This window comes from Nannospalax galili, unplaced genomic scaffold (assembly GCF_000622305.1).
Source record: "Nannospalax galili isolate Female #2095 unplaced genomic scaffold, S.galili_v1.0 scaffold232, whole genome shotgun sequence".
Lineage (NCBI taxonomy): Eukaryota > Metazoa > Chordata > Mammalia > Rodentia > Spalacidae > Nannospalax > Nannospalax galili.
In genome coordinates this window covers 210,605-235,996 of record NW_008331488.1, presented here as the reverse complement: position 1 = coordinate 235,996, position 25,392 = coordinate 210,605, and the positions used below count along the sequence as shown (strand labels likewise).

General features: G+C 44.2%; 1 protein-coding gene across 1 annotated transcript in view; it reads left to right on the top strand.

Annotated features, from left to right (window-relative positions):
• Positions 1-1,536: 1,536 nt before the first annotated feature.
• Positions 1,537-25,392, top strand: part of Ano6 (anoctamin 6) — a gene marked incomplete in the record, with an annotated part of 184,263 nt that continues 160,407 nt past the window's right edge. Inside the window, 1 exon segment of the mRNA XM_017796495.2 lies at positions 1,537-2,243. Coding sequence (XP_017651984.1) covers positions 2,171-2,243 — 73 coding nt within the window.

The window sequence follows — 25,392 nt, the reverse complement described above, 5'->3', positions numbered from 1 at the left end:
ATGACATTATGCAGTACAAACACTGGTGCTATTAGAAGTTAGAATACGGTCTCTCATCTAGGGCATCTCATGGAAGGACTTGTTAGAATCATTTTCAAATGCTTAATAAGTTTTCATGATTTTCTGTGTGCCACCACGCCCGGATGAAAACTGCCTTTTAAGAAATTCGGAAAATTCGCCTGACACATATTTTGACTTAAGAAATTATATCAGGGGCTGGAGAGATGGCTCAGTGGTTAAGAACACGGGCTGTTCTTGCAGAAGATCCAGGCTCGAATCCCAGCACCCACATGGCAGCTAACAAGTGTTTGTAAATCCAGTTCCAGGGCATCCAACAGCTTCCTCTGCCTTCAGTGGGCATTGCATGACACAGGTGCACTTACCTACATGCAGGCAATACACACATATACATGAAAAAATAATAATAAAGTATTTTTTAAAAAATTTGTATCAGTACTGAATTTTGGCTAATGCTCCAATACATGAAAGCTACAATTTTAAAGTAAAGCAAACTTGAATTTTCAAAGGAAAGAAAATGGGCTGGGTGTGGTGGCACATGCCTTTAATCCCAGCACTCAGGAGGCAGGCAGATCCTCTGTGAGTTCGAGGCCAGCCTGGTCTACAGAGTGAGTTTCAGGCAGCTGGAGCTACTGGGAGACCCTGTCTTAAAAAGACTAAAAAAAAGAACAAAAATCCAGTTCTGTTTAGTTCTGTTTATTCAAAACAGTACTTTAAGAAGAATTATAGGGTTTCCTAGACTTTTTTTTTTTTTTAAATATTTGGCTTTCTTTTTATCTTATGTGTATGAGTGTTTTGCTTACATGAATGTAAGTGCACCACATGTGTGCAATGCTTGAAGAGGCCAGAAGAGGGCATCAGATCTACTGGAACTGAAGTTAAAGATGGTTGTGAGTGGTCATGTGGGTGCTGGAAACTGAACCTGAGTCCTCTTACCCCCTGAGCCATCTCTCCAACCCCATCCTGGTCATTTTCTTAAGAGTAATTCCATTCTATCTTTTAATGCACTATTCGTGGTTCTTGCTCCTACCTTAAGACTGATCTGTCTTTCATGTGGGCATATTAAAAATGTTATGATGGCTGGGAGGTTAGGTCAGTAGTGGAGTGCTAGCAGGGGGATGCAGCTCAGCTGGTAAAGTGCCTGCCTGGTAGAGCACTCACCTCCTGAGCTCTGGGTTTCATTTCCTAGTATCTAAGAAGTGGGGAAAAGGGAAAAAAATGAGAAATAAAACACAGATTTAGTGTCACTGTGATAAGCCTTATGCTTCAGTGAGGAAAGACCTGTAACCCAGGCCCTCCCATGTGTTATGCGTGTTGCACCAGGGAGCTCCATGCCCAGCGCTCTAGAGAAAGCAATTTTCACCAGCATCTTTTAAAGCAGTTTGCAGACACCCAACCTGAGGAACTTGGCTTAAATGTAGAGCATTAACAACCTGTCCTGACATATGATATATTGTATATATATTTATATATCATATATAATTTTCATGTCTTTATTTCTTCCTGGCATTAGTCTTCCACGTTGCCTTAGAAAGAAGTTTGCGTGTAATTGTGCGTTTGGCGCGTCTCTGGCACCGAGGTCTCGTTTGCATCGTGTGGGTGGGCTGCACGCGGCTTCCCCTGCGACCACTCCCAGCTCGTGCAGGGACTCGCGCCTTCCCCGGTGCGGAAATGCCTCTGTACGCGGCGACTCTTCGGATACTCTCTTCTGTTAACCTGGGGTTGACTTCTCGCTCAGTGATCTGGCGCAGCGTGTGGGCTGATCTTTCCACAGCCTGCAACGCGCGCACTTGGGCCCGGGATGAAGGCCTCCGGCGCGGCTCCGCATCCTCCCCGGCCGCGAGTTCACGCGGGTGCAGGACGCGGGCGTGAGCCGCTCCCTGGGCTGCGACTTCCTCTGTCGCCTACAAAGCCGGCGGCCGCCGCTCTGGGCATGCTCAGTGGCCGCCCCGGAGGCCGGACGGCGAGCGCGGGCTGAGCCGAGCGGGCTGCGTGGAGTCCGCCGAGCGCAGCCGAACCCAGCCGAGGAGCCGGCAGAGCCGAGCCGAGCGGGCCGAGCGAAGCCTACGGAGCCGAGGGGCGGGAGCCGAGCGGTGCCCTGCCGAGCCGAGCGGAGCGGACGGAGCAGGAGCCCGCGCCCCGTGGGGCAGACATGCAGATGATGACCAGGAACGTCCTTCTGAACATGGAGCTGGAGGAGGACGATGATGAGGACGGAGATATCGGTGGGTGACCGGCCCCAGTCCGCAGGCGAGAGTCCGAGAAGTTCGGGACCGGGATGGAGGGCTGCGGGGACGGGGCTGCGGGGACCGGGCGCTGGGCTGCGGGGGCTCCTCTGCGCGGAAGCCGCGGCCCCGCAGCAACTTCGGGGTCATTTCCTGCGCCAGCGGCGAGGCCGGGTTCCGGGGTTCTGGGGCGCCGGGGCGGGTTCGCGGCGCGTGTCCCACGCGGGCCGTCCGTGACCCACCTGAACCCGGCTCGGAGCGAAGGGCCGCTCGCGCCCCGGCCCACTGCTGCGGGAACTGATTTGTGGCTGCCGGACGGAGCCGATCCACCGGGGAAGCCGAAGGCTGCGCCCCTTCGGCCGGATCCCCCTGCAGCCGTCGCCGCCGCCCGCCAGGCGTGCAACCCGGGCCGGGGATCGAGCAGCGCGAACAATAGGGGCCAGAACGGTGCGGGGCGGGACGCTGAGGAAAGGAGGGTCCCGAGGGCCGGCGGAGGGCGGTGGGGCCAGAACCTGCCCACGCTGTTGGATGTAGGCTCCTGGATGTCAGACCAGCCTTTGAACAGTTCATCTCACGGCCTAAAGCCGCGTCTCCAATAACTTTCAAAAGTAAATTTCAGCAGTTGGGTGTGGTTTTCTTTCCTTTCACATTTTGGTGACAAATCACTGAAGTCATAGGAACTTGGTAACTCCCTTGGCCAGGGACAGATTCGAGGGGGTCTACTCCGAGACTTAGCTTCGACCTTTCATAGTACCCTCTTTGTGGAAGGAGCAAATAGTATTTTTGTTTTTTTGTTTTTTTGAGACACGGTCTCCCTGTAGCCCCTGCTGTCCTGGAACTCACTATGTAGACCAGGCTGGCCTTGAACTCACAGAGATCCGTCTGCCTCTGCCTCCCGATTGCTCGGATTAAAGGCCTGCGCCACCACGCCCGGCAGTATTCTCTTTTTTTTACAGGAGGGAGAAGTGTCGTTCACAGGTTAATCTTGGCCTCACACACTGTCAAGACCAGGGTTTCTGATTTAACAAGACCTGTGCAAGTTAAGGATCTTTGCACTTGACCACTCTACTGGGCAGATGATGTAGGATGCTAGTATATTAAAACTCAGTGGTAAGTGATGATTAATATAAAAATAACAGTCATGGCAGCAACGTTTACGAAGTTACAATAAAATTAGCAGTCTGTTTCTTGGGAAAATACTGCTGTTTGTCATGATGCCCTGCAACTGTAGATTGAATACTCTTAAGGGAGAATCAAGCCAGACCTAAGCAAGACACTGTTGAATTTAGTTCTTGGAGCCATCAGATTTCAATTTAGAAAGAAAAACTAATTTGACCTAGCCTCTGTTTGCCTGATAAGACATCATACATTCATCTTAAGAGGCTGGCAATGTACTGTTTTTGCTTTCAGTGACAGATGTAATTCATGCTGGCTTCATGAAGAAAAACAGCATATGTAATTAAATCTCTCTGCCTCTTTCCACCGCACCCTCCAGGAACTTTTGAGATTAATATTTTAGTGTAGATAGCAGACAGTCTGTCTTGTCAAGCAACAAATATTTAAAGAGGTTCAGGCAATTTTTGGTTGTTCTTTTTTGAATTACAAATTTAATGTGGGTTTGCGGTGATTTTTCTGTCAGAAAATGTTTGACCATGCCTATGAAAGTCTATGTCATTATAAAAATGATAACCTTTCTTGAAGGTGACTGGAAGTAGGCTGTTAGTGATTTATAGCCTATTACAAAATAATTTTTATTTCCAACCATGGGAGAGGAGACTGGAGTAACAAAGGTTTTATTGGTAACCTCTGCCTCTAGTTTGGTAATGTTAAGACGCTTGATTAATGTATTTCTCTAGTACTTGTCACAGTGATTGTATAATAGTTTAAAGCACACTCAGTACTGAAATTTTCTGTTAAATCCCTCTTGAATATTAATTTTATAATTCAGGAGAGTTATTTTGACATGAGTTCCTGATGTTATTATAGCTCATTTACAAGTAATGAAAACATTTTCAGTTAGATGTGGTAGTCCCCAATTGTATCATAGAGTTTTACCTACACATATGAAATTGTGCCTTATGGCAGACCAGGTTGTTGAGCTTTTTTTTAGCAATGAATTCTGTTTATTGAAGCTGTTCAGGTTTTAGGGCCAGGCTTGCCTCCTTGGTTAGACTAAACCCATTTAGAGAATCAAAGACGGTAAATTTCCCCATGTTGTCTTCCTTATTTACATAAGTCATGGCCAGCCACAAGTTAGGCCTTCGAGGCTTGCTAATGAGGAACCCATTGACCTAGCAGGCATTTCTATAACTTGTTCTCCCAATCAGTTTCACCAACCAGCCACAGAGCTCCTGTCTAGGCTGCACTGGCAGGAAGTACCCTAGTGGAGGCCACAGGCCACTGCAAGTGTCTTGTTACCGAGGAGAGTCCTTAACAGCTTTGTCCCCTTTGCCTCCCCTCCTCCAGTTAACCGGTGCTTTTATTCAGCCTCTCTTCCTCTTGATGTAAAAAGTGATAGAATAGGACAGTGGGTCAAAGCACTCTCTGCCAAGCCTGAGGACTAGAGTTCAGTCCCAGGGACCCACATGGTAGAGGGAGAGAACCGACTCCCCTAAGTTGTCCTCCATCCTCTACTCTAGTACCCTGTCACTAGTGCACCCCCAAAAAACCAACAGTGATAGAGATGAAATAGCTTCTATGGTGGAATATAGAAGGCAGGCTTCAGCGTGCTGTGGTGCTGGGGGCGGGTGTGGTTTTTTTCTTGCATTCTCTATGGTTCAGACTCCACTGAGGGAGGAAAAAGTTCTGGAAATGGGAGCTATCAGGATGAACTCAGGGTTCCAATGGCTAGGTTTGATTTAGATGGTTGCTTTGGGTTCCTGGTCAGTTTAGGTGTAGGTGGTTGAATGCTCGGGGTTTACTCTCTATTTCTGGTAGTTTACTCTCTATCTCTCATCCTGATGATCATGTCATTTGGGGGAAGACAGAGGCCATGTGAGACAGTGGTGCAGCAGTACCTCTCCAGCCTTTATTTGTGCCCCTTTCACTACTATGATGTTAGAAAGACTTGCCTACTTATGTGATCTCTGTTTCCTCACAGTCTGCTTTATGCTTAATCATCTGCAAGTCTAGTCCTAGCCTCTTTGGCCTAATCAGCATTAATCTGTGCTAAGTACAGGATTAGGTGCTGAACTGTGTGTTAGGCTACCAAACATGGCAAGACATACCCCTGTCCCCAGGATGAGGGTCCTTTGGAGCAGGTGGGATAAGTAGGTGACTTATTGATGTGGGTACAAAGGTATGGGAGGAGGGCATGAGGGAGGGCATTGCAGAGGAGACAGTTGATGTGTGTACTTAGCAGTTTTATAGCCTTACAGATAATCTTCAGTGGCACTTTGATATACACTGGGTTATCTCTTTAAGGGAGAATGTTGCGTATATACACTCTCCGGGATTCTGCTGGGTTATACACTGTTGATCACCTGTAGCTTACTAGGGAGGTATCTAGGAAGAACACGGTAGGTAGATAGTAATTGCAGTAATTTGCTGTTAGTGCTGTAATCGCATGTCAGGAGGAACCCTGGTACGAAGTGGCACTGAGCAAAAAGCATGTTAAGTTTGCTGAGGGGAATCCAGCCGTACAGAGGTGTGGTCAGCTGAGCCAGCCCCAGAGGGCTGAGAAGACAGATGCTGAAATGGGGCTAGGATTCCGAAAGGCACAGCAGTTTCCCTCAAAACAAACCCAGGACTACCATTGCCCTGTACACTGTGCTATGATATGTACCTATCATACACACAGGCATATATATTACCCTCGCCCTGTGCACTGTGATATGTTATGTACCTATCGTACACACACGCATATATATGTGCACACATACACACAGGCATTTTCTGTACAAAAGGATGAGAATTAAAAATAAGCAAATGTTCCTGGAAGTCTTTCTCTCTCAGTGCAGTTAGAGCTGCTGCTTTTCGTAGCTTCCATTGCTTCCGTTCTCACCAGCCCTGATTTAGCAGCCATGTTCTAACTTTCAAGTCAAATAGTTGCTTCCCAAAAGGTTCCCCGGACCCTCTCTGGCAAGTCCTTGCTCTTTGCATATGACAAATGAGCTGTAAGAGAATTGCCTGTTCATGTTATCATGGGGTTGCCACAACCACATACGTGATGGGTCTACATTTTTATTTTTCTTGACTTCTAGAGGCCAAGAAATTGAGACCAAAATCTCCTACAGAGATTTCCATTAGAGATGTGATTTTAATTCTGACATTTGTGAAGGGAGATAAAAAGTATTACTGAGAATCCCACAATGTAGCCCCAAATTAAAAGATAGTACTGGAGAGATGGCTCAGTGATTAAGAGCGCTGGCTGCTCTTGTAGAGGACTGAGGTTCGGTTCCCAGCACACACATGGCAGCTAACAACCATCTGCAGCACCAGCTCCAGGGGAATCCAATGCCTTCTTCTGACCTCTGTGGGCATTGCATGACAGGGGTGCGCTTACATATATGCAGGCCACACATTCATACACATAAAAGAAAAATAATAAAATATTAAGAAAAAAGATAGTATTGAACTCTGAAAATGATATTTGTACTAGGCTAGATTGAGATGAGTATTTTTAATACAAGTTTCCACTGTAGCCAATACTTTATTTTCTCCTACTAAACTTGACAGTTTGTGTTTTATAGTCTCACTGATTCAGTGCATCTTGACCAGAAACTGTACATCTTTTGTGTCCTGTGGCAGGCATAGCATCATGATGGTCACATACTAGATGTTCTGCAAAACACTTGATGTAGAACTGATTTTTTCTTAATATTTTATTATTTTGACATGCCAGGCATTAAAGGCATGCATCACCACACCTGGCTATATGTTACCCTTATTTCTTCCAATAACCCTGAAAGGTAGGTAGTATCATTTCCATTGTATAGACGAGGAAACAAAGGCTTGATAAATTAATAAATGCCCAAAAGCCTTCCTGCCTGTAGAGCCAAGAAGAGGCAGAACTGAAAGGCCAGTCTGTGCTACTCAGCTTCTGTGTTTTTGTTTTTGGTCTTTTTGAGACAGGGTCTTCCCATAGCCCCAGCTGTCCTGGAACTCACTATGTAGACCAGGTTGGCCTTGAACTCACAGAGATCTGCCTGCCTCTGCCTCCTGAGTGCTGGGACTAAAGGCATGCACTACCACGCCCGGCTTAGAACAGCTAGTTTTAGAACAACAAAAACAACAAAAAAGACCCACATCATTGCTAGTTACCTTCATCCAAGGAGATCTGTTTCTGGCCAGACTGGTACATCTTAAGACAGAGATTGTGGGAATTTAATGCAATCAAATGATTACTTTATGCCCCTATCGTCATCATTATTATGGAGTCCAGGGCCTCTTGTATGCTGGGTGTACGCTCTCCCACTGAGCTCGTATTATTACTGTGGTTGCTTTATGCTTTTGCTTAGCTTTTGTTTTTTCAGTATTTCAACTAAAATTAATTGGCATCCGTTCTGGGAAACTGCCAGTTTGAAGAACAAGATGAACATGTCAACAGTAAAGAATTTTGGATGTGGGCCAAGGAGCAATGTAAATCCCACTTAGTCACATCCAGTGGAACTTGCATAGAGACGTGTTGAAGGGTTAATAGTAACTTTCTTTGCCCTTATGTTTATAAGTGCCCTGCTACATTTCTGAATGTCAGTGACAGATCTTGCTGCAGGAAGTTATTCGGCAGCCAAAAACACAAATGAAAAAATATATTCTTTTGTGGAGTCCAGATGTTGCTTTTATAGCAAATGCTTTTATTCCAGGACATCAGAACTCTACAATTTGCCACATTATTTTAAAATTAAAATACTTAAGACTGGAGAAAAGGATATTGGTCTTTTAAAATTCCCTTTTCTATCTATATTTTTTTAATTTGACAGAACTTTATCCCTAGGTCAAAGTCATATAAATATATGTTCTTTTACAAAGTACAATTATGTAAATTCAAGGCTTATTTATAAAGCTTGTTTTGTAGATACCAAGACTCTCTTTACATAATTGAATATTTTATGATCTCTCCAGACATTGTAACTAGATGTTTGGAAACAGTCTTTGGCTTTGCACAGACCAAATGGTGGCTAATTTTTTGGTGTGGCATCACATGCACACAATCTTAAGCATTTTGTTTTTTGACTTGTGCTGTTTTTAAGAGAAATTCTAAGAAAAGCACTACTTTTTTAAAAAAACACAGTTAGAACCTTAATCTTATTTTTTTTAATTTTACTATAATTTATATAATGATTTGAAATAGTTTTGCATTCATTGTAGCATTTTATTTTCTGATGTTACTTCTTTTTATGTGTATGAGTGTTTTGCCTTCATGTATGTAAGTGTACCCATGTCATACAATGCATGTGGAGGCTGGAAGAGATCCCTGGACCTGGAGTTTGAAAGGTTTTCGGCTGCCCTGTGGGTGCCGGGAGCTGAACCTGGGTCCTCTGCAAGAGCAGCCAGTGCTCTTAGCCACTGAGCCATCTCTCTAACCCGAGTGTTACTTATTAAAGAAGCCCTGAGAGTTTCCATTATGTAAAACATTAAGATAATATTTCTGGAAAAAAAAAGCCATTACTATTTTCTAACTAATATGAAAATTACAGAAATGTGTATGTTTAGCGGTCTCAGGTGCTGCTTCAGAAGAAAAGTAGATTTTAGTAAGAGCGTCTTGGTCTCTTTTTTGCCTGCATGGATGTAAGTTCACCCATGTTGTACAGTGCCCACAGAGGTCAGAAGAGGGTGTTGGATCCCTTGAAACTGGAGCTACAGAGGGTTATTAGCCACCATCTGGGTGCTGGAATTGAACCCTGGTCCTCTTCAAGAGCAGCCAGTGCTCTTAACCACTGAGCCATCTCTCTAGCCCTGAGTCTCAGTTTCTTTGGGGCAAAAGGAAAAAGATTTTAAGGACGAGAGAGCTTATGCAGGCACCTGCTGCCCTCAGTGCAGTGGAAGGAAGGGAAGGGAAAGCTTGAGTGACATCTGAGTTTGTGTCAGGGAGCACCTGGTGGCTCTTCACCTAGAGCCTGTCATCTGAGGCCAGTTTCCCAGCCTGTGGCTTTGGCCCTGTGTGGTTGCTGGGAGGAGCTGTGGTGTGTATAGGCCTGGGGAGAGGCTTTTTCACTTACACACATGTGAGCAGTGCTTATGATATCACCATTGTAGTAGATTCGTTTTTTAAAAAGACAATCATGGGAACTTCTACTCCTATCCTCTGAGATTATTAGATCCTTCCCCTGAACTGCAAGGTCTGTTTTGTGTTGCCGTGGGTCTTGTTATACATCCAGGAGCTCAGTGGTTGTCAGGTTAAGGACTGTCAGGACAGTGGCGATGCTGTAGAGCTGTGGAGCTGTGTATTTAAAGGTAAAAGAGTTGAAGAACAGCGGCCAGCACCTCTCTGCCTAACCCAAGGCCTCTTGGGTTCTTCCTTACATTCGCAGACAGACTGCCAGTGTTTTCCAAAGACTAGCAAGCACATTGTCTTTCAGGGAATCTTAGCAGTGGGCCTTAGGGCTTGCCACCTAGTAGGTTCCTAATGCACGGTTGAAAGATACGCAGAGATATGCAGAGTGCGCTCCATCAGTGGTCCCTGCAGTGTGTGCCTTCCTCCCAGTTGCTGCTGGGAAGTTCTCACTGAAGTATTTGTGTATCTGTGTGTCATCTTATGTACAAGAAGCGAAGAGGGGTGAACACCTTTTACTACAGACCAGAGAAGGAAGGTTGCTGGTCAGTCTTCAGTGATCGGAGCTCTACCCCAGTCCACTGTTCATGCTGGAAATATGCAAATGGGGAGGAGCTGCATTCATTGTTCTGTGGAGGGATGCCAGCCAGGAAGCTCCTGAGAGGAGGGATGATCGGCCTGATGTTTAAACTTCAGACTTCCACACACTGCCCACCTTTGCTCCTTCTCCCACTACGTATGCAAAAAGCATCCATTTCTGACTTGATGCTGCCGGATGCCATGTGGAGTTCGAGGTTATGAGTCTCAGGGAGGGCTTCCTCCCTCATTGCCAGCTCTGATAGACTTCTAGCATGATGGGGATGCCTTTTAAGTCTGTACATGCACTGGGATCTGGAAGGGAGGAGACACCAGACCATATACTAGAGGAGGTCTGCCCTCCTCCCTTCCAAACCCTGGGGAAGTTTAGGCAAAAGTAGAGGTCTGGCTTTGAGGGTGAAAACTTGAATTAGAGTTACTTACACTGGAGATGAAAAAGAAAAGATGACTCTTCCATGTGTTGAAAGATTATTTCTACCATCTGTTGGTGATGGCCACACCTTTATTTGGCCAAAGGTGTGGACCAGTATCTGGCTATGTTTGTATGTCTACGATACAGACCAGTAGCAACTGTGCTGGTCTCGGGGTCTGTCCTTTGGCTCGCTGTGACGTGGATGCAGTGCTGGCCTGGGGTCTTTTTATTGATCTCATGCCAGCGCCTTGCCCTTCTCAGTGGTCATCACTTCCCTTAGCATCCTTTATCTTCCTTGGTATTTTCAGCAGCTGACCTAGCCTAGTTCTACTCAGAGGTGGTACCCACCACCTTGTAGGCAGATAATGCCAGTTCACAATCTGGCCCAGACATTCACCATCTAGCTGTCTGACCTTGAGTCATTAACACGACTTTCCTGTGTAAAATGGGGCTAATAGACCTCATTTCAGGGGGATGTGGGAGTGTCAAACAAATGATGCCATTTAAAACTTATTAACTCTGCAGGGTTGTAGTGCCTGTTATGCTGGAAGCCCTCCCTAGTAAGGCACTAGTGGTGCTGATACTTTGTGTGGATGTTTTTACCTAACCCTTAACCCAGGCTCACCTCTTTGGTGTTTAGCAAATGTCTCACCTTTCCCTCAAGGCTGCTGTTTCTGATGGCTTAGCTCATTGTTGCTTTGTACTTTCCACTTTATACTGTGAATTTATTTATTGTGTATTTTTTGAGACAGGGTCTCTCTGGAGCTTGAGGTGGCCTGGAACTCACTGTGGCTATGTAGACCAGGCTGGCCTCAATCTTACGATCCTCCTGCCTCTGTCTCCCAAGTGCTGGGACTGAAGGTCTGAGGCTTTATACTATGAGTACCTTGAGGACTCCAGCATTAGTGAGTGAGTAGCACTCCGTTTTGTTGAATGGTTGAGTAACTAAGGGAAAGGTGCTAGTTACTGAAGAGCTGTGATGTTGACTGGAAAGACAGGCCGAGGGATAGTGACTAGCCCTTGGGCATGCCCCTGTAACTTTGGAGACTTGGTCTCTACATCAGAAAAATGTAGTAAGTAGGCTAGTAAAACACAATATAGTTACAGGATTAATATATACAGCATGGCAGATGGTTCCGGGCCCATAGAGCAGTCATTTGTAGTCATTATAAAACAACTAAAATATGGAGAACTGTAAGTGACCAGGGTATTTGAAATTAAGACTTTACAGTAGTAGATTGATTCCCTATCAGGATTATATCACCTTGAACATGTGATTTTAGTAAGAAAGGTAAGAGAATGTAGCGTAAAGGTTCATAATGGGATAGCAGATGACCCTTTGAAAACTTGTGTTCTAGAAGATGTGTGAGAAATAAGACCATTTTTTATTAAGCGAATTACAAAATTTAAAGTTCCTTATGCTAAGATCTAAGGAATATTCTTGGTGTGATTATATAAACATTTAATAAGACTTATTTACATATGTTTAAATTTTTTTATTCTTTGAGGATTTCATACATAAATGTTTGTATCATACCCAACCCCCACCTCCCTCCTCAACACTCCCTTCATGCCCCTCCCAAAACATCCTCCCCCTCAACTTTGTGTTCTCTTTTTTAAGTAGCCCACCGAGCTCATTTAGTGCCATATGTGTGTGGGTGTGGGGTCGTCCACTGGAGCACAGGTAACCTGCAAGTCACCACACTTCCCAAGGAAAAAAATGACTCTTCCTCCCCTGGCAGCCATCAGCTGCCGATAGCTCCTCAGCTGAGGTTGGAACCTTGTGAGCCCTTCCCCATCTACGCTGAGATTTGGACTGACTTGATCTTGTGCAGATCTTGTGTAGGTAACCAGAGCTGCTGTGAGTTCATGTGTGCAGTCCCCCTGGCATGACCAGAAGATGGCATTTCACAGCTCCCCTCTGCATCTCTGGCTTACATTCTGTCCACCCCCTCTTCTGTGATGTTCCTTGATCCTTGAGGTGGGCAGAGAGGGTCAGTGCAGATCTCCTGTTTAGGGCCGAGCACTCAGAGTCGTTTATTCTCAGTATTTTTGATGAGTCTTGCGTTGCCACTGCATAAGGCTTCTCTGACCATGGTCTTGAGCAGCGTAGACTTCAGAAGTGAATTGCAGGCACAGCCGAACTTAGTTGAAATTCTCCTGTGGCTTTTACTTATTCTAAGAGTGGGCTAAATGTTTAATTGCTCATGAGACTTAATTTTTTCTGATTATTGAGTGTTGAAAAGTTTGAAGTTAAACAAAAAAAAAACCAATTGAGAGCCACAAGACAAATCAACAAATGGAACACAGGGCCACACTTTGTATCACCGTCTTTGCAGTTTTAATTGTTTTGAATTTGATGATATAAAAAGCAAAAGTTCAGTGTCATTTACAGACTGGATGCATGAAATGATGTGTTCTCATTTTGTGGAATGAAAAGCTGGGGGTGATTCAGCCTGTGTCCAGCTTTTAGAGCCGGCTCTCAGGCTGTCGCTCCAGTAGCGTGGGGCCCAAGAAAAGCTTAGAAAGCCCATTCTCATGGGGTGAATGAAAGCAAGGTACAAGGAAGAGAGCTGTTTTTATCTCTCCATTAGAGTTTCAGGTCATCTGCTTTACATTTAAGCCTTCTTAATCAATAAAAGTCCCAACTACATCTTTCAGTTGCAGCCTTTGGAGTCATCCTTCCCGCCTACTGGAGTCCAGCCTCTCCCAGAAGATTGCCACGCAGTCTCATGTTTCTGCCTCCACTTAGATGTAAACAGTATTTAGTGACCACTGGGTACACGCTTCTATAACAGGCTCACTGCAGCCTACAAATCACAGGGGAGACCCAAACATTTCCAGACAAGCCTTTCATCACGCTGAGGGTAAGCAAACACCGAAGGCCTTTTAGCAATAGGGTAATCATGGTTTTCCTGTTACAGTGGTCTAAGCTGTGGCTCCTAGCGTGGCTCATACTTCAGGGTGCTGATTTTGAAGAGTTCACAATCTTGACGAACTTCTTTGCTTCCCCTCCAAAAACGTTTCCTCTGAATGCTGACTAGATTGCTAACCGTGAGCCGTGTCCATACATCAGGCTGATGCTTTTTAAAAAATACACATGGTGTATTTAAAAAATACACATGGTGATTTCTTTTAGCCCAGAGCACTGTATGGATCTCTTACAGTCTGTATTAATTTAGTATATATTTACTGAAGATCTCTTTGGCCCACCTGCTCTTTAAGGACTGGAAACACAGAAGCAGAAGCAGGTAGGAAGGATTCCCTCTTTAATGAAGCTTTATATTCTAGACGTGAGTAAAAGAGCCAAATGTATACAGAATTCCATTCGGTGCCTTCTGTGTTCTAGGCATTGTGCCGAGCACTAGGACGTGAGCAGCAGATCAGGCAAATGGCCCCTGCCCTAAAAAATGGGCAGCCGGGCAGAATAAGACATAGAGAAGAGATCTTGGGTGTGTCCACACCTACCTCCAGGCAGAAGGCTTTCACTGGGGGATGACTGTTAGCACAGCTGTTATTTTCATGGTTCTAAAAATAACCTGGTCTTAGATGAGCATCTTTTTAAAGAGCAGGGCTGTGAGAAGGCTCAAATGTATGTTAGATGAATGTGAGGACCACATGTGGTGTGTGAACACGACATAGCTTTTAGATCCCAGTACTGGGGACTTAATTTACCATGCAGAGGATTTGGTTTTATATTGATCTCGGTGCTTTTAGTACACCTTGCAGAGTACTCCTGCAGCTCACAGCCCTAACCTCGTTGTCCTGGTACATTGACTGCAATAGCAGCACTGGGTTGAACAGCAGCAAGACTTGGTTACACCTTCAGGTCCTTTCATAGTTTAGCATAATCATCTCCCTCTGTGATTTTCAGAGAAGAGGCTGCTGAGACCTCTGAGCTCATCAGTTCTCTTAGCTTGCCTGTTTGACAAGAGGAAAGACAGAAGGTACAACTGTTCCTGGTACCCCATCTTTTCCGCTCCTGACCTCAAAGAGATGGGAAGCTACAGGAGAATGAGTCTTCTGGATTCTCTGCCTGGACCAGGTCCTCCCCTCCTCCTGCTGGGCCTGCTGAGGGGTGTGACTTACTTCTTTTGGGAGGAACAGGGACTGACTGCCTGGGAGTCACAACCAGACCCTGTGGGGCCTGAATCAGAGGCTCTTTGTGGGTAGAGTGGCCCCAGGGGTGACGCTGATACACTCCTCTGAAGCTGTTCCTCCTGAACTCCTAACTGGAGAATCAGCACCTAGAATTCCTTCCCTATGAATTGTCAGAGTGTCCAGAGTATGCTGAAAGGGCAGAATTAAGGCTCCTTTGTTCTCGGTTCACAGAGCAGGAGGTGAATATGAACTTTTAATTTGCTATGGGAAGAGAAATCCTGTTTGTTTTCCTGTTAGGATTGTTCATAGTAGACTGACATCTACCAGGTGATATGGCTCTATTACTCAGCATATTTTTATAGCCAGTGCTGCTTTTGGTTACATTTTTAAAGTTTACACACAAGTAATTTGCACTATTAACGGTTCCGCTTGGAGAGTTAATCCCACTGTGACTACCCACAACCAGCTGAAAGCCATTTCTAGCACCTTAGCGCAGTCATGTCACTGTCCCTCCTCCATTCAGGGGAGCATTTTAATGACTTCTTTTAAATTTATTTGTTAGCTGTTGAGTTTCATGTAAATGGAAACGAATGTACTCTTTCCTGCCTGGCTTTAAAAAAAAAATCGTAAGATACTTTTGGAGATTGATGTGTGTTGTAGCTCTCCCTGTTAGTCCAGCGTATTTGAACTGTTAGAATATTTGGAAGAGATATTTAGAGTTAAGTCTTAAAGTGCAATATTAGCCTTAAATAATATTAGCCTTTTAATTCTATTTTTATTTAAAGTCACTGTTTTTTGGTCTTATTATTTTTGTGATCTTGTTGGCAGCTCACACAATGCCTGGCCTATACTAGGGCGGTAACTAACTTTAAAGTGAGAGGAAACTCATGGCATGATCGATCTAAGGAAATTCAGATTTTAATTGCTTTCCTGTGACTCTGACACCAAACTCCTATTCGTTCTACACATTGCTCTGAGCGAGCCTGCTGGTGTATATGTCCAAGAGCAGCCCAGCGAGACCTGCATGTGGATGAGTCCAGCAGCCCAGAAATGTCAACTATAATAATCTAGTTTTCTAAAAGGTCAGCTCTTATTGATGTTTTTGATATTTTAGACAGATATTATTAGCCTCATTTGGTAACTGAAGAGCTCTGAGAACCAAAAAATAAGTGAACTATGCAAAATGAGGGAGCCATTCAGGCTTGGCCCCAGATACTAGATTCCACAGTATTTGTCCAAGCCCATGTGTTCCCAGTTCTCAGAGAAGTACTTGGCAATGGCACTTGTTTTCTCTGAGGGTGACTCATGGTTTTTTGAGTTTGGTGTGCACAATTAGTCATCTTCGCTGACTGGGTTACTGAGGCCTAGGCTCTGCCTGAATCCCCCATCTCCATCCCCTCTCTCTGATTCCCACTTCCTAGCTTGGGCACACCTCAGTCTGAGGAACCAGTTCTGGCTCAGCATTCACTAGCAGCCCAGCACTTACCTTGTGTCAGTTTTGATAACAGCTCCCGCCACCCATTTGTGTAAATCCCTTTCTCAGAGGCAGCTCTTTCTTCAGCTTAGGTCCTCGGTGGCTCCTAATTGCCTTCTTGCCTGAAATTGAAGTCCTCATTAAGTGTGGATGCCAGGTGGACCTGAGAGCGGCCTGCCTGTGTCTTTCCACGGATTTAATAGCTCGAGTTGTAGTCTAGGCCCCTTCTTCAGCTCTCACGTTACTACCTGACATCCTGTGCCCACACTGTGACCAAAGCATCATCTTTTGTACTTCTCAGTCACAGTGAGGCTGTTGTTAAGTGGGGCTGTGAAATGGGTACAGTATCTTGCAGGAAGAGGTAGTCTGGACTTCAGCATGACACCTACAAAAGACCTGGTGTTTACTGGAGTGTGGAAAAACCACCTCCTTTCTGGGCATGGTGGAACCATACCTGGCTGCAAGCAGTGCTATGGAAAAGCAGCTCCCCAGTGCCCAGTGCCCTCTGTGAGTTGTGGGCTGCCTGAGCAAATGGAAAAGAAGTGCTGGTGGTTTGGTGTGGGGTGTGTAAAATGCTAGTACTAGTCCATTCTGTGTGTGAAAAATGGACATTTTCTGTCTTCAAGAAAAGTCCTCTAGTCAGAACTACAGTTTTTGAAAATCTACCAGGGATCCAAAAAAACTGAAATGACTCAGCTTTTCCCGTCCCTTCCTGAGGCTGGTGGCATTCCCTAGCTAGTGTGCCTGTCTGTCTCTCCATGCCTTGTGACTGAGTTCTTCCCAGCTCCCTCTGGCTTTGTTCCCAGGCACTTGATCCACCCTTGGGGCAAGCCCTGTTCCTTGCAGGTGGCCTCCAGTGCCCTGCTTGGATTCTGAATGTAGCTAGCTGAATGAGTTTGGCTGTGAATGGAAGTTTCTGTGACGGGAGGAAAGGTCTTGTTTGCTTTAGGAGAGTGAAATTAGCTGTTGATGGATGAGTGTTCTGGCCCCAGACCCTGACTTGTTGGGCAGAACTTGGGGGACATCTGGTTGGTTTATCTGTGTGTGTGTCTGAGTCAGTTTTTTTTTTTTTAATTTAGAAAAGTGGTAAATCCTGTGACTAAGTAGAATTTACTAGGATTTATTTAGGATTCATTGTTAAACTTCCATTAGAACTAAGATATATTTGACTATGATTTAAGTTTTATGAACTCTTATGTACAAAGTTATTTATTCTGTTGCTGTGATAAAATACTGTGACCAAAAGCAACTTAGGGGAGAAAGTTTATTTCTGCAGGCTGCAGTTGATCATTGTGGGAAAGTCTACTCACATCACGTCCACATTCAAGAACAGAGAGGGATGAATGCTTGCATGTGCTCAGCTATTTCTCCTCTCTGCACAGCTCAGGATTCCTTGCCTAGGGGATGGTGCTGCCCACAGGCCAGTGTAGACAAGCCCTCATTGAGTCTCTCTTCCCCAGGTGAAGTTGACACAGTTAGCCATCACATTTTCTGAGGACTTTTTAATAAGAAAGTACAATTTTTACATGCCTTTGAAAAAATAGTGACTATACCTACCTACTTTAATCTGTAACCATCCATCCTTTGGTATCTTCAGTGGCATGGTGTTAGGACTCTCTGGATATCAAAGTCCACAGATGCCCAGGTCCCTTATGTAAATAGCATGGCATTTGCATATAAATCTACTCACATCTTCCCTTACACTTTAAATCAACTCTGTTATAATACCAAATACACAGTAAACACTGTTACTGTCATCAGTGGAAAAGATTCTGACAGACTCCAGGTGTCTTCTTATTTAGAGCAAGTCACCTCCAGAACCTGGAGAAGGGAACCTCGAAGCCCAACTTCCCATGGGAAATTATACCAAAGATAATTTGCCTTGTGTTTTGTTTTATATTATTTATTTATTTATATTTATTTTATTGAGACTGGGTCTCGCTCTGTAGCATAGACTCAGAGTGGTCTCTGCCTTAGCCTCCCATGAGCCACTATGCCTGGCTGCCCTGTGTTTTATATAAATAGCTGCAATTATTTCAATCAAATAAAATGCTATATAAAGCTTCCCTAATAACTTAGTTATTGGACAGAGAGTTACAGTACTAATATCAAATTGTATTTGACTTTTGATGACAGAACGCTCAAAGATTGTGCCTATGTTCTTTTGCCCCTGGTTGCTGCCTTATGGCCTTATGTTCTGATGCCTTTGCTGCCTTATTTTTGGTAATCAGTTGAACGAGAGCTATACTGCTTGGTGGGCTTCAAACACAGCTTTCCTTTTGTGGTACTGGGTATTGCACTTAGGACTTCAGCCATGCTAGGCCAAGACTCGAGCAACATCCCCAGCCCTCTTTTTAAAAAGAGACAGGCTCTCATTAAGTTGCCTAGGCTGGCCTTGAACTTCACATCCTCCTGCCTCAATCTCCCAAGTAGCTTAGATTACAGGTCTTTGTCACCAGGCCTGTCCAGACACGCGTTCTAAAGGAGCCTATGTGCTGAGATCCTTTGAGGAGGCTCATGGAGGTTGTAGGATAGTTGATGACCTTTTTGAAATAGTGATCATGAAGTTGCTGTTGGCCTCAATCCTGTTTTTCTCATTCCTGAAGCTCAGGTGTTTTATAGACGTTATGAACCTAGGGTCTGTGGACTACATGGGAAGAGAAAGGGAGCCTTTGAACCCCTAAATGCATGAGAAATGTGCTGTTTCATTTTTGCAGGTCTCTAGTGAACACAGCCACAGTCCTTACACTAAACAGGACAGTATCACCAGTGCTGTGGGCTGATTATAAGTTAATTATCAGGATTTAAGGTTTGCCAGCTGCTCAGTGCTGTGAAATTCTTAACTAGCACCACTTACTGTCTTTTGAAAGTTTCAGCACTATCATGCAAACCTGCCACACTGGTGTTTCCTGAGGTCTGTTGCTTTAGTGTGTGTGAACTGTCATGGGCTCCCTCAGGCAGCTGTGTGGGATGAGAACTAGAGGAGTATAGAACATTCTTTTTTTTTTAGTTAAAAAAAAAAATTCCTGCCAGGCGTGGTGGCGCACGCCTGTAATCCCAGCACCTAGGAGGCAGAGACAGGTGGATCCTTGTGAGTTCAAGGCCAGCCTGGTCTACATAGTGAGTTCCAGGACAGATGGGGCTACAGGGAGACCCTGTCTCAAAAAGACCAAAAAAAAAAAAAAAAAATTCCCGACTTTTGACTTCCTGTTTAAATTAGTTTGGTCACCAGGAATGGAAAGTCAAAGCACGTGGCCTTGAACAGTGAAGGGCAGGATTTACCAGAGGCCGTGGCTGTATCTTCAGGATCCAGCAGGCTCTCAGCTCCCTGGGAGGGGCTCTCCTCCCCTCCGAGAAGATCTGTGCTGATGGCTTCCCAACTGCTAAATCTCTGCAGCAAGACAGAGTTCTGGTAGCTTCTATTCCTAGAAGCCCAGCAAATAGCTCTGATGGGATCATATATCCTTTCTTAAACCATCTTTGTGGGTGAGTTGATCATTATCCCCACTCAGCAGTGAAAACACTTAAGCCACATAAAGGAACACAGGGAGCAGGAATATTTCTTTTGAATTTTTGTACTATTTTGTGTGAAATCATCTGTTATTTCAGTGTACTGAAATTTTTTTTCTTTTTTTTTTTGGTGTTTTTGAGACAGCGTCTCCCTGTAGTTCCAGCTGGCCTGGAACTCTCTATGTAGACCAGGCTGGCCTCGAACTCAGAGATCCGCCTGCCTCTGCCTCCCAAGTGCTGGGATTAAAGGTGTGTGCCACCACGCCCGGCTTGAAATGTTATTTTTAATACAGTTTTTTAAATATAAAAATTAGAGGCATAGCAATTTTTTATTGATTTCTCTTACAAAAACAAAGTTAAAATAGATTTTTTTTTTTTTCCTCCTGGCAAAGACCTTCTTCCTCCTCGAGTTTGTGGTAGTGGTGGCTCCTTTATAGAAAATACCTGTGTAGCCTTAATCTGCTTTTATTGTCTTATTGGCAAATGGTTTCCAAATCTCTGATTAGTATAAATTAGTCCATTAAGAGGTTTTTCTGATGTTAAAATGCTTGCATTAAAATGACTTTGCTGTATACTTATTGTACAACCTCAGTAAGTTGTTGAATCTTCCTGAGACTAAAAATTTTTTGTTTATTTGTTTTATGTGTACGAGTGTTGCCTGCATGTATGTAAGTGCACCCGTGTTGTGCAGTGCTTACGGAGGTCAGAAAACAGTGTTGATACCCTGGAACTGGAGTTACTGTCAGTTGCTAGCCACCGTGTGGGTGCTGGGAATTGAACCCAGGTCCTCTGCAAGAGCAGCCAGTGCTCTTAATCACTGAACCATCTCTCCAGCACCCTGAGTCTTTTCTTTTTCTCACTGTAAAGGTAAAAATGAGATAATGCACTTAAATGATTTGGGATAGAGCGCGGTGCTGGTAGCTGTTAATATTGGTGAGATAATGCAGATCTCAAGATTTTAAATGAAATTATCATATGTAAAATAACTTCATTATAAGCATTCATTCTTGGGCTCATGGTGATTACGGTGCCTATAGAATCTGTTAGCTATAATTTTGCATAGATTCTCTTGGGTAGGATTTCAAAGTTAGATTGACATTTTAGGGAAAAAAAACCAAGATTATTCAGTTGACAGAGATGGCGTGTGGTACATTAGTATTGCTAATAAGCGTTACTTGTGTTACTGTATTAGGATCTGAAACTACCAGGAGGGAAATTAGCTTAAAGCGCTGAATTTCTGAGTGTAAGTACACAGTGTGTCTTTAATTGATTTTCATTCCTCTCGTGACTTTATTCAGCATATTCTGGGACCTCACTGTTCATAATGCCATAGCAGGAATGGGGAGAAATGAATATATTCATTTGCCTTCTGCGATAAGTGATTCTAATCAGGACCGGTTACCAGCAGCGTTCTTTGAAACCAATGAGTCGACTGAAACCCAGTGGAAGTTTATTTTGTGGTTTTTGGTTTTCTTGCACTTTCCAGCATAATCCTTTTTGAGTTCTTCAGGATTTTTTTAACCTGGGTCAGTAGAGTGCTTGAAATACTTCTATATTTGAGAATTCAAGTCAAAGTAAACATTGTCACAGGGAGGAGAGAGCAGTGGGCCTGCTGGGCTTTGGAAGAGAGAGCTGGCCAGTAGCTGTGGTGGTATGGGCAGACCGGCCATGGAAACCAGCCATGGAAACGTGGGGATGCAGAGTGTTGAATTTGGGGAATTAGTTTTTATAATTAATTAAACACTTTACAACCTCCAAATATAGACTTGTTTCCCCAAGAATGTTTAAAAATAAATAAGGCGGTGATTGGCCTGGCTGTTTGGCACGGCCTCTCAGAGGAGTGGTAGGCTGGATGACTGCACATGGTTCAGTTCCATCTTTCTTTATAAGGAAATCCTTTAACCCAAGATTTTATGTGTGTGCTTATGCCTAACAGTGTTGAAAAGTCTGGGATTGTGAGTGGAAGGTGCAGCGTGCTTAGTGTCTGGTGAGGGCTGTCATCTGGGTCTGCAGATAGCCATTCCCGGCTCCTCCTCTAAGAGTATTACTCCCAGCCTGAGAGCCTCAGGTTTGTGACCTCCTCTGATCCTAACTTCCCCCCAGAAGCCCAAGGGATTGCCCTGAGGTTGGCAGGCAGGATTTTGTGACGTGAAGGTAGGGAGGCTGCGCTCCAGTCCATAGCATCTTGTTACAGATACAAGCATAATACTTACAGCGTAGAAATATTTGATGAACTAATGGGCTGAGGTTTTCTTTCTTTTTGTTTGCTTGAGACAGGATCTCATTTAGCCAGTCTATCTTAAACTTCCTATGTAGTGGAAGCTGGCCTTGAACTCCTGATTTTCCTTCCTCAGCCTCTCAGCCTTGTGAGTACCTTGATTACACATGTGTGCCACCACGCCCAGCTTAAATTATATTTAAATTTTTATTTTATTTTATTTTATGTGTCTGGGTTTTGCCTGCAAGTACATGCAGGTACACCATGTGCATTCAGTGCCTGCAAAGAACAGAGAGGACCTCAGATCCCCGGGAACTGGAGTTAAAGGATGGTTGTTGGCCACCTGTGAGTACTGGGATCTGAACCCAGGTCCTCTGCAAGAGCAGCCAGTGCTCTTAACTACTAAATCGTCTCCAGCCCCTTCAATTGTATTATTTTAGTATATATCATCTCATTTCTATTAATTTTATTTGATCAACCTTAAAATGCTGCTGAAATCTCCCTAGGTAGAAGTTGAATCATGCAACAAGTTAACCAAAAAAAAAAAAAAAAAAAAACCCAGTAACTACTGCTAGGAAGTCACTTCCTTTTCTTGACATGCATGTGTCATGGAGATAGCTTGGTTTGTGTCCTCTCAGCTCAGTTAAGGCACAGGTTTCTCACTTGATTCTTGGAATAAAAATGCTTAGGACAAGAATCAAATCAGGAGGTTTTGCGGCTAAGGAAACTGAAGTGCAGAGTCACTCCGTACTTCTGTTCTTCTCTTGCTGCGTAGTTAAAAAGCTTGAGCCTGGCTGCATATTCTTTTGTGTTTCTAGGGTCTACGTGAGGGGGTAAAGAGAATGTGAGGAACCAAAAAGTAAACTTTCAGAAAAAAATTAAAGCAGGCACGGGGAGTTAATAGACCTGAAGGAACCTGAGGAAGACCGACCCCCACAAACGTAATTTTAACACAGGATTGTGACCCTTAGTGTTAGATGTGGGTCTCCACAATGTCAGTCTTAGAATTCAGAGCAGGATATCTGGTTTGGTGCTGCAGAAGTCAAAGCCGCTCCCTGAGTCAGGATGCTGGCAGGCCTGGGTGCAGCCTCACTCGGTCTAAACATCACCATAATGGCAACATGTGGGACTTCTGGGGAAGATAAAATGGTAGAGTGGATACTGACCTGCTTTGTAGGACTTGGAATTACAGACTGATGTACCACACTGTCCCAACTGCTGTATGTCTTAGACCTGAAATGCCTTGTAAATAAATACAATAATGTGGTTTGAAGGGAAATTCTGTTTCTGTATTAAAGAAGCAGAATCTAGAAATGCATAATTAACTGTTGTCTAAGGTATAGCTGTTCCACAGGGCATTTCCCTAATCATACCATATTCATCAAATATTCACAGATTTATTTTAGGTTGTACTCTGTTTTGAGTAATTCTTCTGAGATATTTTTGCTTTGGATTATAGCTTGCCTTTTTCTATTTTGATCTGTTAAATATTCTACAAGTAACAAAAGCTTGCAAATTCAGAAATCTCTTTGAGAGTAACAGAACCCTTTTGATTCTTGAATGTGCTGTTGAACAGTGAAAATCAGTATTTTACCAAGAACTGAGCCACTGTCGGGTCAAATGGATCCCATATTAAAGCATTTTGGGGTCTCTCTCTCTCTCTCTCTCTCTCTCTTTCTCTTTCTCGCTCTCATTTTTTATTTGTGTCGATGTGTGTCTGTGTATGCATGCAAAGAGGACTTCAGATCCCCTGGAGCTGGAGTTAAGCAGTTGTGACACACCTGACATGAGTGCTGGGAATCAAACTTGGGTCTACTGGAAGAGTAGCAAGTGCTTTTAACTGCTGAGCCACCTCTCCAGCCCCCTCTGATTTTTTTTTAACACAAGATCTCTTGTAGTCCAAGTTGGCCTTGAACTGTGTAGGTGAGGACAGCCTTGAACTCCTGATCCTCCTGTTTCTAGCTCCTGGTTGCTATGATTCCGGGTAGGGACCACTGCTCCCAGTCTAGGGGTTTTAGGATTTTAAACCAGATTGGATGGGAAATGGAGGATTCAGATTTACTGAGGAAAGAGGAGACTATCAGAGAGAATAAACTTGGTTTTTCAGAAATCTTGGTAGTATTTCAGGTGAATCTGGAGAAAAGCTGTGTCTGGTTGTAAAAGTGATGATTGTCCAGACAGTTCTGCCAGGTTGGTGGCCCCTAGTTACCTAGAGTGCCCTGGTGTCTGCCTAGGTATCTGTATCTAATCTAGAGCTTTTCCTTTTTAAACAATTGCCGGAACGGCACTCTATCTTTGAAATTTCCCTTTTCTCTACTAATTAACAGTTTAATGAACACACTATCCAAAAGACTAAAGCCCCCACTGGGAAATCATCTCAGCAGGCTGGTTGTTAGCTGCAATTTCAAGTTTAAAGTGCACCTGAAATGTTTCCCGTGACCTGGCCTCACAGAGGCTGACCATGGGAAGCTTGGTTGCCTTTAACATGCATTTGAGCTAACTAAAGCTCAGGAACTGCGTTCCAAGCTCTCATAAAAAGTCGTAGTTTGACTTAAATAGCTGTTACAGAACATCGACTGTGTAAAGTCTGGGGAAAAGCGACACTGCACTTTATCTAATGACACTTTATGTGAACTCGAGTGAGGGAAATTTAATCTTGAGGCAAACATTTCTATTTGTATTACTAAAGCAAATTTTGATCAGAAGTGTTATTTCGTATGCTTCAAGTAGTAATTTTTCCCTAGTTCCATTTGAAGAAATTGTTTAAGATAGAAGAAAGAATGTCAATTATCTTTGACATTTAGAGAGAGTGTGAAATGTGGCTTCTGTGAACATGCCCTCCGTGCTTTCTGAGTTCACACAGGAGCAAAGTGAAATGGTTAAGGGGTCGTAAAGCCAAAGCAGGCTGTTGGAGAGAGCAGAGCTGGCTTCTAGCCAGTCTGGTGGTACTCTTCCTTGAAGGCGGTGGTGCTGTGCTAGCAGATCCTGGAAGATCCGCATTCTGGGCAGCTGCTTCCACAGCAAGCTTTCCAGCAGCTGACTGACCAAAGACAACTGGTTTAGTTATTTCTCAGGATATTGTATGAATTCAGCCAGGGATGGCTGAGTGGTGCTCATCTGGAGGATGGTCTGGTCTGAGAGACTTCTTTCAAGTTTCTGTGACCTTGGCAAGGGATCTCTGGAAGGCTGGGCTTAGCAGGCTGTTCATCAGGGTACTTGCATGTGACCTCTTCTTCAAATGTCGGGTGCTGGGACTTAAAGGGCAGCTTAGCTTTCAGTGATGAGTGTTCTGTTCACAGGACAAGCCGCATACATTCTTTAGGCCTACCCTTCAAAGTTGCTGTTTTAAAGATGGAATTCAGAGATGCCATTTCCCTCACACTTTTGGATGAGGCAGCTCTAAGTCTGCCTAGATTGAAGGGGCAGGGGGTATAGCCTCCAGAATCTAATGTGGGGAGTTTCAGAGATTGATTATGTTTTAAAGTTTGGTTTGTCTATGCCAAAATTGTTCAGCTGTGGTAAATCTTGCTGGATTTTTAGAAAAGGTTATTTATTTATTTATTATTTATTTATTTGTCTGTGTGTCTCTGTGTGTATGCCATGCCAGTGTGGGCACCCAGGGAG